The sequence below is a fragment of the Alexandromys fortis genome, unplaced genomic scaffold (genome assembly GCF_014885135.2).
Source record: "Alexandromys fortis isolate MF-2015 unplaced genomic scaffold, M_Fortis_MF-2015_v1.1 scaffold_1, whole genome shotgun sequence".
Classification (NCBI taxonomy): Eukaryota; Metazoa; Chordata; class Mammalia; order Rodentia; family Cricetidae; genus Alexandromys; species Alexandromys fortis.
The window spans coordinates 15,017,357-15,032,683 of NW_026067927.1; the positions used below are offsets into that span (position 1 = coordinate 15,017,357).

Consider the following 15,327-nt stretch of genomic DNA (forward strand, 5'->3'; position numbering starts at 1 on the left):
TTCCAGGACAGGCTCTAAAGCTACATACAGAAACTTTGTCTGGAAAACAAAACAAAAAATTGAAAAGAAAAACATAACGCATGGTCTCAGCTTTTCACTTTGCTTTTTAAAAAGGTCTCAAACACAGTGAAGAGCATAAATATATCTGTAGCCTTCTGAGTGTCACAAGGACCCCAGCCTGCAGTCTTCGTTGTAATGTCGGAGTAACGAGATGCCTGCTGGGCTGGTGTGAGCAGTAAGAGCAGGCAGAGACTCCACACAGGCTGGCATCGTGCCCGCAGCACGAGGGGCTGTGAGCGCTTTAGCAGCACGTGAAGGTGATGGCACCTCTTTGTCTCTCTATATCTCAGTTTGGGCAGGGGACACTTTTAGTTTTGTGATCCAGAAAAAGTGTTATAGTTGTGTTGGTTTTCTTTCCTCTCCCCCTTGAGCTAAAAGATCTGAATTAGAGTGCACAAGGTGGCTCAGTAGGGGAGAAGGCCTGCCGTGGGACCCTAAAGACCTGAGTTCAATCCCTGGTACCTCTTTAAAGGTAGGAGGAGTGTACCTTCTCAGAGTAGCCCTCTTTTGAGTGCCACGTGTGCATCATGGCAAGTGTGCATCCACATGTTCACATCTTACACACACACACACGCTCTAAATAAGAATAGTAATAATAAAAAAAAGAAAAGCTAGGTATAATAAATAGCACACGCCTTTAATCCCAGCACTTGGAAGGCAGGCAGATGGATCTCTGAGTTCAGTGATAGTGGGGGCTACGTAGAGTGATGCCGTTTCAAAAAAACAAAACAAATTAATTAAAAATATTTAGTTTATATATTTTATATATTAAATTAGGAATTCGGGGGCTAAGTAAAATATAATCTGCTGTCTCCTTCCAGGTGGCCCCAGCAGATGGTTTCTCTGATCTTGCCATGCAAGTGATGACATCTCCCTCAAAGAACTACATTCTATCTGTGATCAGTGGGAGCATCTGCATATTGTTCCTCATCGGCCTGATGTGTGGGCGGATCACGAAGCGCGTGACACGAGAGCTCAAGGACAGGTAGAGCTGCCTGGCCACCAAGGAACTACCTGCCCAGGGCCCAGTTTGTACAGCCTCCTGTATAGTGCACCCTCTCACTTCGTCCTCTACGAGGTGGCACCAACACCCACAGTAGAGCAGCATCAGGTGCCCACTGCATCTTCCCATCCAGACTTGGCCACATCCGCGGTGTCCTCCTCCTCCCAGCTGCCGTTGCAGCATTGGCAGCTGGCTGCTTTGGTGGTAGCCTTTGTTGGGGAAGGGTTTACCTGCCTGTAGACAATTCTGTCACACCAACAGACTGCCAGTACTTCCAGAACCGACTCACCTGACCTGCAACTCAGAGTTTTTTAAAAACAAAACAAAAAAAGACAAAAAAAATGTAAAGAAAGGAAAAAGTGTGTATATATTAGCCCATCTCCTTCAGTCTTGACTCGAGCAGTAGGGCTATTTCCGTCATGGAAATACAGCAGGTGACAACAGGCCTCAGAGGAGGTGTGCATAGCATTGAAATGTCTGGTTCCTCTCCTAGAAGCAACTTTGAGCCACATCACAGCAGGGGACGTCACCAAGTAGAGGGGAGACTAAGCAGCCTGCTCTGGGTCCTGTTTGCCTCTGCTGCAGTGTGATGCCTTCCATCTCCTGCCCCATAGGAACAGGCATTCCTGTGGTCTCCCCACTTCAGTGCAGAGGCAAGGCCAGTGGACTAGGGAGGGAGCAGAAGTCTGTGCAGCAGGATGTCCCTGATCTGCATGAAGGCCTGTACTTGAGTCTGGGGTTGCCCTTGAAGTTCTCTACCTCAACAGGAAGTCCTTACTGGTTGGGGTGTGGGACTTCCGAGATGGGGATGAGAGGGCCGTGTAAGGAGGGACAGGTGGTAGACACACTTCACTTCATCCTTTGGGCTACAGTACAGGCCCGAAACGGTGGCTTCTAAAGACTGAGCATGGTCTCAAACCTGTGGCTGGCAGTGAAGCCAGGCAGACTTCCCAGACAGGCTCTTTTGTGCCTCTATCTGAAAGGGGTGGACAGTGGTGATGGCATTAAAACATGGAGGATTGTCTCCGTTTGTTTTTCCTTCCTTTCTTTTTCTTTCACTCATTTGCTGTTTGTACTCACTCTAGTAGTCACTGGCTGAACGTTATATTTTGGTGATTGGTCAACTTTCAATAATCTGAGCTTTACAGGAGCAAGGTTCCCAGCCATTTTTCCTCATTTCTCCAGTGTGGAAATGACAGGGTTAGGGCCTAAGAGGGAGGAACCCAGGCATTGCATTCACCTTTGAGTTGGGCCATGGTGTCACAGTGGCTGTCCAGAGGGTGGCATGTACAGTAGGAGATATATTTATATAATATATATTTTATTAACCTGTTAGATGTCCACAAAGTATTATAAATCATGTGCCTAAAACTGTCCACTTGACCCAGGCCCCTTGGCGGTGCCCTGTCTGCTCCTGGCTCCCATTTAGACCTACAAGTGCTGCCACACCCGAGTGCCGCCTTCCCTAAGGTGCGTTCAGTGCAAGCTGTGGCAGTTACAGATCAGCTGCTCCAAATCACTCCTGGTCTGACCCGATTGACACGCATTTGAATACTGTGGTTTTCTTTTCCGCTGCCTTTTCTCGTGGCAGTGAGTTCCAGGCCAGCTGTCTGTCCCTGCTTAGGGTTATAGAAGTCACAAGGGAGCTGCTTGCTGAGCTACCTGGTCCCCTCAGTGCTGCTTTAAGAGTCTCCTGATTCTCAGCAGCTGTCTTGGGATTCTTAAGTTTGATGAGACTTAAAATCCCTGCTCACTGGCTTAAAGCTCCTCCCTCCCCAAGAGTCTCAGTGTCACACTGGGCTGATACCCAATGCAAACATTGTTGAAAGCAGCCCTGATGCCCTTGTGATGCAGGGTCACATTGATGTTCTCCAGTAGGCTAGGGCTGGGGCCTGCTTCTAGCATGTCGTGGTGTTTCTGTTTCTGCACTGACAGGAATCCTCATTGCCTATAGATTGGGAGGTTGGATGAGTTTAGGTTCTTAAAATGTTTGTCTTTAGCCGGGCAGCGGTAGTGCACGCCTTTAATCCCAGCACTCGGGAAGCAGAGGCAGGAGTTTGAGTTCAAGGCCAGCCTGGTCTTGTGAGTGAGTCCCAGAACAGCCAGGGAAACCCTGTCTCAGAAAAGAAAAATAAATGTGATTAAAAATGGTCAGAATAGAAAAGATAGCTATTAGTGTCTTGAATTGCTTAGTACAAGGAAGTGTTCATCTTCCTTGGAGTAGCTCTTACTGCTGGCTCTTGCGGTAGGCCTGGTCTTGAGCAGGTTTTTCTAGTCTTATGTGTACAGGGCCCAGTGTTGTCCATTCTGTAGTTGTGGGCATAGGAGAGTGGGCTCTAGGCACTCAAGCCCCTGCTCATAAGTCAGTCATGGTTTAAATTAGCTGGTCAAGAGCCCTGACCCCAAGGGGGGAGCCAAAGTCTGAGCCAGGGAGTTTGGACCAAGGCTTCAGCAGCCAGGTCACTGTGGTCTAGTTTGCCTGCTCAAGCCCGTGACTTGGGGACTGTTAGCACTCCACTGCTTCAGAGAACCAGAGCCCTGGCCAGGGCCTCTGTGGACCGTGAGTCCAGAACCAAACTAACTCCTCCTCTCTGATGGGCTTTCCCAGTGAAGGAACCTCAGGACAAAGACATTTATTTAGCAGGGTGCATCCCTGGCCTTGACTGCTATTGCTGCTGTCAGAAGTCTGACCCTGGGAAAGTCTTTCCATTCCCAGAGAGCATCTGGCTACCATTTCCAGTCCTGGTTCTGTGAGTCAAGTCAGCATGCTGAGCCAGTGTGCCCGTAGGTCAGGGCACTCCAGGGCCACTGATGAAGTGGTGGCATTTAGTGGTCAGGCAGTAACAGAGCCCATTACAGGTACCATGACTGCCATCTCCTGCTCTTAGATAAGAGTATCCAGGCCAGCCTGGGGTCAGAATGTATGAGGAAGAGTCAGTCCACTGTCCCAGATGAAGCGACAGACAGTTACTATCCAACATTATGTCTTCCTGTCTCCTGAAGTCCACTGACAGAGGACACGCTAGGTCAGGGTTGTGAGATCAGTGCCCTCAGCCTTACTGAGAGAGCATTCACTCATGGATCAGTGTGAGTTCCAGAGCTCTCCATGCCCCCTTAGAGGCTTTGGGCCATTTCTGGGCTCTCCTGGCTGGTGTCAGGGTCTTCTGAAAAGGTACCTCCCCTTCCCTTTCTTTCCCCTGTCCCAAAACAAAAACAAATTTTCTCTACTTGCCCCAGGCTCAGTATCTCAGAAGGATGATAACTGTGCAGAAGTCCAGCCCAGTCTGGCCCCTGCAGAACTTAGAGAAAGTGGTGGCTCTTTAAGACAAGGTTTCTGTAGCTTTGGATCCTGTCCTGGAACTCACTCTTGTAGACCAGGCTGGTGCCTCTGCCTCCTGAGTTCTGGGATTAAAGGCGTGCGTCACCACCGCCCAACTTAAGTGGTGGCTTTTTGAATTACATGCCTCTTGGAAGTTTGTGTTTCAGCTTCTTGTGAATTTGGAAATGCAAAGCTCAGAATACCCTCTTGGGTTTCTCTGCCCTACTTGGTTTTGGTTCTCAAAGGGCTGTACCTGCTTTTCTGGCTCCCCTTCCCTCCATGGAGCTTTGATTTGTCATCTGTCCAGCCACACTTTTCCCTGGCCTCTCCAATTTCACCTGTTAAGGTAATCAAGTTTAATGTCAAATTTCCCTTCTTGCTACCCATTTCTCAGACAACAGAGAGTTGCAAACCAAGATTAAACCTGAAAGTGAGCAAACATTGAGACTTCTGACTTCTGGTGTGTGGGGGGGGGGCTCAGGCTGTTTGTCACCTAAAACACAAAGATACAGCTGTCCGCACAGGCAGGCGGTGACGGGATCCTGACAGGGTTCTTCTGTGACATCTTTACCCCTACTTGAGCACTGAGCACCAGGCAGTGGACGGTGAAGAGTTTCCTAGGAGAGGAGATGGGCTGACCATGCCTCTAGCTCATGTTTCACCCTTTCCCAACCCAAAACTGACATGAGAACCTCAGAGCATGGAGTCCTTGGCTAGAACAGGTCCCAGATCACCTAGCAGCACAGTAGGTGACAGCGGGCTTCCTGGTGGCAGCGGGCTTCCTGGTGGCAGCGCAGGGGGTGGCAGGGGCTTCCTGGTGGCAGTGGGCTTTACTGCCAGCACACAGGTCAGTCCTTGCAGGAAGGCAGAATACACGGTGAGAGCTGTGCCGGATCTCGGGCCTCTAACCTGTTTTTGCTTTTCATTTTTGTTTTTTGTTTTTATTTTTATTTTTGAACAAAAAGTACAATTAACAAGCCTCTTTTGTAAATGGATTTCCTTTCTATGTATAAAACCCCCGCAGTTCCTTGTTTTTACATGTTCATGCTGTGTAATTTCAAGATGTTACTGAGATTCTGAACATAATGTGCATTTTTTTTCTGTACAGATGAAATGGGAGAATTTAATAAAGAGTTTGCAGGTTTGTACTTGTTGAATCTTGTCTGTAGTGACCGGGAAGAATCTCCAGCTCCTGATCTACTGCTGCAGACTCAGGCACACAGGCCTTGCCGAGGTCGTTCTTGGATCCTGGCTTGTTGGGGCCCAGAAAAGTAAGACTGCAGGATTTGGGGGGAAGACCTGTGAATTCAAGGCTAGCCTGGTCTACATAGTTAGTTCCCTAAGAACCAGAGCCTCGTAGAGAGACATGGTGGCTTACAACCATCCCTAATGAGATCTGGTGCTCTCTTCTGGCCTGCAGGAAGAACAGTGTATACATAATAAATAAATATTTTAAAAATAGTAATAATAATAGGGGGGCTGGGAGTTAAGAACACTGGCTATTCTTCCAGAACGTGGGTTCAACCCCCAGCACCCACATGGCAGCTCACAACCATCTCTAGCTCAGTTCCAGAGAAGTCAACATCTGACCTCCTTGGGTACCACACATATGGTACACATGCATACATAAATTCAGGTAAAAAGTTTATTAAAAAAATTTTAAGGCAGAGGCATGCGGATCTCTGAGTTCGAGACCAGCCTGGTCTACAGAGCTAGTTCCAGGACAGGCTCCAAAGCCACCTGTCTCGAAAAAAAAAAAGAAGTTTGGGCTGGCAAGATGTTTGAGTAAGACGGCCTACCTCCAGGCCTCATCATTAGAGTTCAATCCCTGGGACCCACACAGCAGGAGAAAACAAACTCAGAACTTGTCCTCTGACCTCCACATGTGCACACCTACACCATTGTTCTACAGTTTGTTTTTAATATTTGAGGCTAGAGAAATGGCTCATTGCTTAAGAGCAAAGGATCTGAGCTAGATGCCCAGCACCCACATGGCAGCTTATAACCAGCTATAACTCCAGTCCACGGGATCCAATGTTCTCTTCTGACTTTTGTGGGCACCAGGCATGTACGCAGTACACAGGCATACATGCAGACAAAATGCTTATTTTTTTTATATTTATTTATTATGCATACAATATTCTGTCTGTGTGTATGTCTGCAGGCCAGAAGAGGGCACCAGACCTCATTACAGATGGTTGTGAGCCACCATGTGGTTGCTGGGAATTGAACTCAGGACCTCTGGAAGAGCAGGCAATGTTCTTAACCTCTGAGCCATCTCTCCAGCCCCTGACAAAAATACTTATACATAAAATAAGAATAGTTTTTAAATATAATACTTCTCTGTGTGTGACTGTTTTTGCCTGCTTGCATGCTTCTGCACCACAGACAAGCAGTGCCTATCAAAGCCAGAAAAGGGTACCACACCCTCTAGAACCAGAGTTATACATAGTTGTTAGAGGTCATGTGGATGTGCATGCTAGCATCAAACATGTGTCTTTGGGAAGGGCAGGAAAGACGTGTTCTTAACCACTGAGCTATCTCTCCAGCCCCAAAAATAATGTTTTAAGTAATAGAAATATAGTAGTCCCAGCTCCTCCAGAGGCTGAGATAGGAAGCTGGCTTCAGCCCATTGTTAAGACCAACCTGGACAATGCTAAGACAAACCTAAAAGGACACACAGAGGGGCTGTGTCTGAATATGTGATTTAAATGGTTGGAGCGCTGATGTTGGTTCCCAGCAGTGCATACAGCAAGTGTCACACACCTGCAATCCCAGCTCTCAGGAGGTACAGGCAGCAGGAACCAAAGGCCTAGATCAGAGGTTCACAACCTGTGGGTCAAGGCTCCTTTAGTCCCTGTAGACCTCTCTCTCAAAAAATATTTACATTACAATTCATAACAGAAAGATGTTATGCAGTAGCAACAAAAACAATTTAGTGGTTGGGGCCACCACAACATGAAGTGTATGTGTTAAAGGGTCACAGCATTGGGAAGGTCAAGAACTGCAGCTCTGGGTCATCCTTGGCTACATCCAAGGAGCTAGAACCCAGCCTGGGATGCATGAGACCCTTTTTTGTTTGTTTTTCTACTATTTTTTCAAGACAGATTGTCTCTGTGTTGCCCTGGTTGTCCTTGAACTCACTCTGTGGACCAGGCTAACCTCACTACCCGTCTCTGTCTTCCAGGTGTTGAGAATTAACAGTGTGCCACCACTGTCAGGTGAGATCTGTCTTTAAGGAGGGAAAGGATAAGGGAATAAATGGGGCAGGGGTGGAACACTCGATTTATGTCAAAAATCAGGGATCCAGAACCAAATGCAGTAGCACAGCACAGGGGAGGTGTGGGCCGGAGAAGTTCAAACTCCTATATAACAAGATGTAGGCGTGTGCCCACCACACAACTTAGAGGCACTTGGACAGGTTGACGTGTCTCTTCAGTGGCCTTATTGCTAATATATCCTTGGGGAGGTAGGAGCCTCCACTGCCTGGCTTGGAACATGCTGACCCTTACGGAGCCTCGGGACTTTGGAGGAAATTGCTATTCAGGTAATATATCTAACCCCAACCTATCATGCTCACATAGCCGCTTTAGGTCTGTTGCTGTTTTCCAACCTCCGCACAGCATTCATATGCCCACATTCACACAAAAAAAAGATAGAGTTGGGCATTGCTGGTGCATACCTTTAATCCCAGCACTCGGGAGGCAGAGGCAGGTGGATCTCTGAGTTTGAGGGCAGCCAGGGCTATAGAGAAACCCTGTCTTGAAAAAGCAAAACAGATGGGGAGGGGTGGTGGGCATAAGGCATGAGTATTTTCTCTGCGTGTATGTATGTGTACCCTGTGCATGCCTGGTGTCTGCAGAGGTCAGAAGTTACTTGAAACTGGATTTGCAGGGAGTTGTAAGAGGCCATGTGGGTGCTGGGACCTCTCCATGATCAGAAAGTGGGGGCTGGAAAGATAGCTCATTGGTTGAAAGCAGTGGCTGCTCTTCCTTCCAGAGGACAGCAGTTCAGTCCCCAGCACTCAAACACAACTACTTGTAACTGTAGTCCCAGGGGATCTGATGCCCTCATTCTGGCCTCTTCAAGTACTAGGCAGACACATGATGCACAGAAATATATAGAGAGTAGTTGTTATGCCTGCATCATGAGTCCCCCAGAGCCCACCAGGAGTCTGAAATCATAGGCAAAAGCAAAGAGCCTTTATTGTCAGCTTAAATTGAGCTCTCGTGTTCTCACAGGTTGGATTAGGAAGAGCATTAAGCTCAGCTAAGGCGGGATTTTAAGGAGTAAAGGATGGGGCAGGAGGGGAATTCTGGATCCAGATGAGGGTTGAACTCCTGATTAGGCAGGATGAGTGAAGTTTGACCCTTGTCAAACAGGGATTGGTACTGGCATTACTACAAGGAAATTGATAACCTATATACAAGTTAGGTAAACTATCCTTAATGTTCTGGAGCATCTAGTAGTACTTCTCTCAATTCTGATTGGCCCCCTGCAGAGTACAATCGGTGGCTTTTCCCAGTTATTGCAGTGGTGAGGCCCAGTCTCAACTGTTGGTCTGCAGCCTGTCATGGCTACACTGATGTTAGGCCTCTTCATAGTAAGTGCTCTTAATCTCAGAGCTGTCTCTCCAAGCAATCCTCTTGTGTGTACCCAAGTTTACCGTTGTTCTGAGAAACCACTGAGGACAAATCTTGTCGTCAGTCATGCAAGGTTTCTGGAACTTAAAAAGGAGAACCAATAGTGGGGAGGGGAGAGGGACAGCAAGTGACGCATCTACTTCTGTCCCCACAACATCAGACATCACTTCAGTCACCTACTCCCTACAGAGAAATTTTGCAAGCCTGGACCCATTTAGGTTTTACCTACATCATTTTAGAATTTTGATATTGGCATCTCTACAGCTGGCTAGTGCCCTCTGTCCCTTTTACATGAACATGGGTTTGCTTACATGTATGTGGTAGTGGGTTATGTTCTAAACCCCTTATCACCACAGATGTAAATGGTTTTATGAACAGTGTTATCCTTTGAGAAGGCAGGCAAATACCATTTTGTAACCAAGTTAAAGGACATTTCACAAATGGACACAGCAATAGTTAATGAAAACATTTTTATTCATTTATATACCTAATACATGAAAAGAAAATTTCAAATCCAGCCATCCAGAAATAATTCTGGCCATGAAATGCAGTTACCCACACTGTGTGTCCAAAGTCAGCTGAATCTGCTCTTGGGAAAAGGTCTTATTTACTCCGATATCTAGAGCGTCCTCAGGACCACACACTGACACTACACAGGGACAGGAGGGAGCCAAGGGAGCCACACTACATGCAAATGTACAGAACTTTATGGTGATTACAATGATGTTCATGTCTTAAGCACTGACCGGAGAGTTAAGTGTGAACTTAGAGAAGCTTTCAGTGAGATGAGCTATGCACTTTCCACCCCACACCCAGACTACCCTGAGGAAGGAGGCTGACATGGGGTGATGAGAACCCAGACCGAACATTCTTCCTTCCTACCCCAGTCCACTACTGGAGAGTAAGGCACTAGATCTAGGCTGAGAGGAGTATTCCAAGCAAGCTTCAGCTCTTAGTGTGCAAAGGAAATCCTGGCATAGATCTTTTGAAACATGATAAAGATAACTCCCCCTCCTCTTGTAATCTGTCCCTCACAGACCAGACAAGGAGGTAGATGTCTGCAAAGAATAAAAACAGGTGGATCAAATATGAGGAAAAATATATAATTCAGATGTAGACAACTGCTTAGAGAGGTCAGGAGTCTTAGAAAAAATGCTGAAGTTTAACATACTAAGAAAAGACAAAAGATGTGTGAAACATTTCTTGTGAAGAACAGTGTTGGTACTGTTGGGGAACTGCAGAAGCAAGACCCATATTGCATGAAAATGGGGGCTTACAGATCAGCACCTAGGAGACCAAAAGAGAAGAGGCCCCAGCTCGCTTACCATTTCTGACATGCACACAGGGCACAGCTATAGCTCAGACACTCTCCTACTCACTGGCTGATGCTCACTCTGTGTCTACAGACATAAGGACGAGATGGACCTGTGCTGTGTTGATACTATGCTGCTTATCTATCAACATTGTGAAGTGGGGGTGTTGGGATGCAGAAAATGAAAAATGACAAGTCATTCTTCTCTACCCTAAATGTTATAAACCTTGGCTAAGAAGTAAGAGATAGATGGGTGAAATTTGTAGCCCACCCTTGCAAACGGGGTGGTGCAACTGCTCTTTCATGACAGGCTTCCAGGGCTAGTGCCAACACTGGAAGGCATACAATTCTCACAAGGACAGTGAAGGTCTTCTCAGACGCTAGCAACCAGAAAACCAAAGCTGTGAGTCTCCAGTGAAACAAAGCAAACCTTTAGCAGTTCCGCTATCTGTTCATTCATACTGCCACTGCCAACCAGATCCAAAAGCAGAGCGGCAGAATACTAAAGTTTTTCCTATCTAGTTACTTTTCTCGGACACAGCAGCCTGGAACACATTAGGCATAGAGCAGAGACAGGCCAGAGCTAGTGTTCTTCCCAACAAGGGGCTGCACTCCACTGCTACAGAAATGGGCTCTTAGAGACCAGACTGAAGCTAGGGTTTAGTGCTGTGTTAATGATCCTGTGTCCTGGGACCCTGGGAAGAACTAAAGTCAGTGAGCGTGCTCACAATTAAGACTAATTACGCCTTCTTCCTTGTCCCTTCTTTAAGTTCAGTACCTGTGTCACGGAAGGGAACTGTTACAAGCTTGAGTGTATTTCAGATGGCTATGGAAGTACTGAGAAACAGGCTTTGTGTAATGAACAACTTAGAGAAAAGAATATCTTCATAATATTTCAAGGCTCACAGGAAACTCCCAATCCTAGGTTTTCAATATAATTTGTTACCTTGTTCAAAGAGATTTAATTGCTGCTATAAATCAAAGAAGAGAACATGGAACTCCTCATCTCTGGTAAGTAGATGTGACAACAGATTATTCCAGAGAATCTGTCATCTAAAGCTGAAGTGTTTGCATTCCCTTAAGCTAACCGGCTCCCCAAACTGTACTGTCACAAAATGTCACACAACTTAGGATGTACAGCAATTGTTCTTCCTGGATTTTCAATCATGCCTCTAGACCAGTGGTTCTCAACCTTCCCGATGCTGTGAACATTTAATACAGTTCCTCATGTCATAGTGACCCCCAACCATAAAATTATTTTCATTGCCACTTCATAAATGTAAGTTTGTTACTGTTATGAATTGCAATGTAAATGTCTGTTTTCCGATAGTCTTAGTGACCCCAATGGGATTGCAGCTCACAGGTTGAGTGCCACTGCTCTAGACTAGCATTTCTGTTAACAACCTGTATTTATGTACTCTTGAGGAGCCCAGAATGCTCTCAACACTGTGGGAGGGGATCGGGTGTTTCAGGTTAAATCTAAGGTGCTTATGACACCAAGCACAGGAAAGGCTGCAGGCTTAGTAGAGGAGAACAGTCTATTTAAAGCACTTATATCAGGGCAAAATGGGAGGCGGGGGGGTCAGATTTGCAATTACTTATGTTTGAATGGCCAAGAGAAATTCTAAGGATGCATTTAGTGCCAAATATAAGTTTGTTTTGGGGTACACAGTAAACAAGTGGCAACTCAAAATCCAATGCCTAATCACAGTTGAAGGAACAGGCCCATGACCCTCCCCCGAGAAGGCATTTCCAAACAGCCCTGTGTGCCCCATTCTCAGGCCATCTCATGCCTTCCTAGCAAGACGAGCACTTCTGTAAGCTCAAAAGTTGATATCAGCAACAGCCAGGACTTCTAGCTGAACACTAAGAAAGGTGCTATATAATTTTGTTTATAAATTTTTAAAAGATCGATTATGCAGTGTTCTTTCTGCACATACTCCTACAGGCCAGAAGAGGGCGGTAGATCCCATTATAGATGGTTGTGAGCCACCATGTGGTTGCTGGGAATTGAACTCAGGACCTTTGGAAGAGCAGCCAGTGCTCTTAACCTCTGAGCCATCTCTCCAGCCCAAAAGTTGCTATAGAATTTTAAATATAGCACTTTCCTTCCTACTTAGAAAGGACAGCTAATTAAGTAATGAGAGATTAAGAAGTACAGAGAAGAAATCAGTCTATGCTGAAAATACTCTTGATGACACCTAATTTTAAACTATTACTGTTTTGGAAGGCCCCCTGCCCCAGGCCCCCTGCCCCAATTTGGAACTTAAGTGGTAACACTTCCAAAAGTTAAAAGGGCAAGTTTGCTCAAAATCTGTATTCAATTTGAAGGCAGCTTTCATTCTGTGTAGCCTTACAAGCATATTTCAGAGCACAGCCCCTGGAGCTGTGCACCTCTACTTTCATCTTCACAGGTCAGCCAGGGCTGCTCTTGATCTCAACAGCTCGCTGCTGCGCCTGCTGCGCTCAGCTTTCTAGCGGAGTTATACACATTTTCTCCAAAATAGCAATTTCCCTTCACACCAAATTCTAATCGTGTGCCCTTTAATAAATCAGTTAAAATCTTCTCAGAAGCCAAATAGAGTGGCCTAGCTGGAGAAAATAGCAATGTATAAAAAGAACCAGTAATTACATAACAGATTCCACAGAAATGACAAAGAAACACTTGAGATTTTTGAGCTGCTCTAATGAAATAAAAGGTTTCTAGTAATATAAATCTAGCAGAACCAATGTTTCCAAGTTACTGAGAATTACAGTCGAATTAAAGGTTCTTAAGTGCTGGTGTTATTATATAGCACAGCCTGCCACCCAAGCTTCACCTTCAGAAGACATCCTGTCCTCACACCTGAAATCCTAGTACTCAGGAGACTCAGGCAATATCACTGCAAATTTGAGGCCAGCCTGAACTCCAATGAGAAACCATATCACAGAAAGAAAACAGCAGTACCCTTGAAATATGTGGTGCACATTTGGTGAGTACTCCAGGCACTTCCATTCCAGAGGTTCTATGGGGCCAGAGTGGGGAGCCGGGAAAAAGAGCATTGTACTTACAGCTCTCAATGGCCATCTGTACGTGGCTTTGTTCATGCCGGCCGTGGGAAGCCTGAGGCTCTGGTAGCTCTCTGGAACGCAGTATGAACAGCATGGTTTACTTCCTCACCCAAGACAACCCACACAATCCTCTCTCTTCTAAAGGGATAGGAATGAATGTTGAGGTCACAGGCAAACTACACAAGGCACAGTGAGGCTAGAAGCCATCTGAAGAAAATCAAGGCTAGCTAGCTGACCTATGAGTAGCTGACAGAAAAGCAACAACTTCTCAGCCTTGGAGTTCACCCTGCTCCTGCTGGGAAAAGCAACACAAAAGGCAACATGGGTTTTGTTTTGTTTGTCTTTCCTTTCAAATACTGGCACACTTGTTTACTCGGCTAAAAAACAAACAACCTCATACAAAATAGCAGAAATAATATTGCAGACAGGTGGCCCTGGCCTAAACATCTAAGAAAAAGTCGGAGGGCTGGGGACCAGGTTAACTACTTGTCCCTTCCACAGAGCAGGCAGTGTCCATGCAATCCCTCTCATCAGTGAGGTAGATGGTTAAGAGGTATCAGGTGGTACCCTACAGCACAGTGGAATAGAATCATCTGCCTCTTAAAATATAAGCTATTCCCAGGGCTACTGCAGACACACAGTAATATACCAAAATTAGCAGATTACTCTAAGAACCCCAGCCCAGGGGAGTTGGATTCTGCCCTAAGAAATAATACCAACTTGCCTTAAGATGAATCTAAAAATCAGTTTGTCACCTTAACTCCACAAGTGGCTCCTGCCTTCCACTGTGGGACTGGCCTGCTGGAGGGGTGAGAAGAGCCTGGATTGTGAGGAGGGGTAACAGCAAATGAAAAGGAAATGGGAGGACAAAAAAAGGCTTTCAAGGAAAATGTTTAAAGTAGGTCAATCTGAAAAGCAAAGGGACAAAGATACCTTCAGTAAGAAGACAGGGACGAAGGAAAAAGCCCCCAGAATGATGCTCCTCATGGTGAGAGAATGGGAGGAAAGGACAGTGTCTTGGCATTACTTCCCATGAAAGTCACTCAGCTCCACATCATCCTTTCTACGCTTGTGAGTGAAAAAGGAGGTGACAGGGTAGAGCTTGGCCCTGGCCTGAAACCGATGTCCTGCAATGTCGATCTCATATTCTCCTCGGTTGATGAAATCCGTTGTCACCACCTGTTCTTCCCCATTGTCCTCAGAAAAATTGTGTACATAACCCAGGCATACATGGCGCTCAAGAGTGTAGCTATAGGCACTACTGGTGGTTTTGCCAGCATACTTCCCGTTCCGGTAAATGGGTTCTCCCCACCAAGGCCACAAGTCTATGTCTGTGTCGTGATCATCCAAGATGAACATAGCAAGGCGTTTATACACCCCATTCTGCTTCTGCTGCAGCAGGGCATCCCGACCGATGAAATCTATGCCCTAAAAAGAAAAGGGGAGAAAGCCTGAGATACCAGTCTCCACGACAGTTCTTGGCATGTGAAGGTGGGGAGCAGCAGGTACGTGCAATGGAAAGATGCACACACATAATATATACCCTTCACTCCTGCTAGCTTTTGGAAAATGATGTCTGAGGCACTGTGAAAATCTGCATCCACAACAGAGATACCAGATGAGCTTTGGTAACAGCAAAAGCGCACGCTTCTTTGAATGGATCTCTGGTGTGGGATTCTCTGTATGCTGTGCATATGTTTTATTACCACTGGTTAATAAAGGAACTGCTTTGGCCTATGGCAGGGCAGAATAGAGCTAGGTGGGAAAACTAAACTTAATGACTTAATGTAGGGAGAAAGAAGGCAGAGTCAGGCAGAGGCCATGTGGCTACCAAAGGAGAAGAATCTGGAACCTTACCAGTAGGCCACAGCCTCATGGTAATACACAGATTAATAGAAATGGGTTCATTTAAGATGTAAGAGCTAGCTAGTAATACGCC

The 15,327-nt window shown here is 46.2% G+C and overlaps 2 protein-coding genes across 5 annotated transcripts in view; one reads left to right on the forward strand and one right to left on the reverse strand.

Annotated features, from left to right (window-relative positions):
* The window catches only part of Glg1 (golgi glycoprotein 1), an 87,865-nt gene extending 82,335 nt beyond the window's left edge, over positions 1–5,530 (forward strand). For both annotated transcript variants that reach the window (XM_050143596.1, XM_050143595.1), the window contains one exon: positions 882–5,530. In XM_050143596.1, coding sequence (XP_049999553.1) covers positions 882–1,049 — 168 coding nt within the window. In that variant the 3' untranslated portion in view covers positions 1,050–5,530. The remainder of the gene's footprint in view (positions 1–881) is intronic.
* A 3,948-nt stretch (positions 5,531–9,478) lies between these two features.
* Pdpr (pyruvate dehydrogenase phosphatase regulatory subunit) overlaps positions 9,479–15,327 on the reverse strand; it is a 38,383-nt gene continuing 32,534 nt past the window's right edge. For all 3 annotated transcript variants that reach the window (XM_050143599.1, XM_050143601.1, XM_050143602.1), the window contains one exon: positions 9,479–14,816. In XM_050143599.1, the coding sequence (XP_049999556.1) occupies positions 14,412–14,816 (405 nt within the window). In that variant the 3' untranslated portion in view covers positions 9,479–14,411. The remainder of the gene's footprint in view (positions 14,817–15,327) is intronic.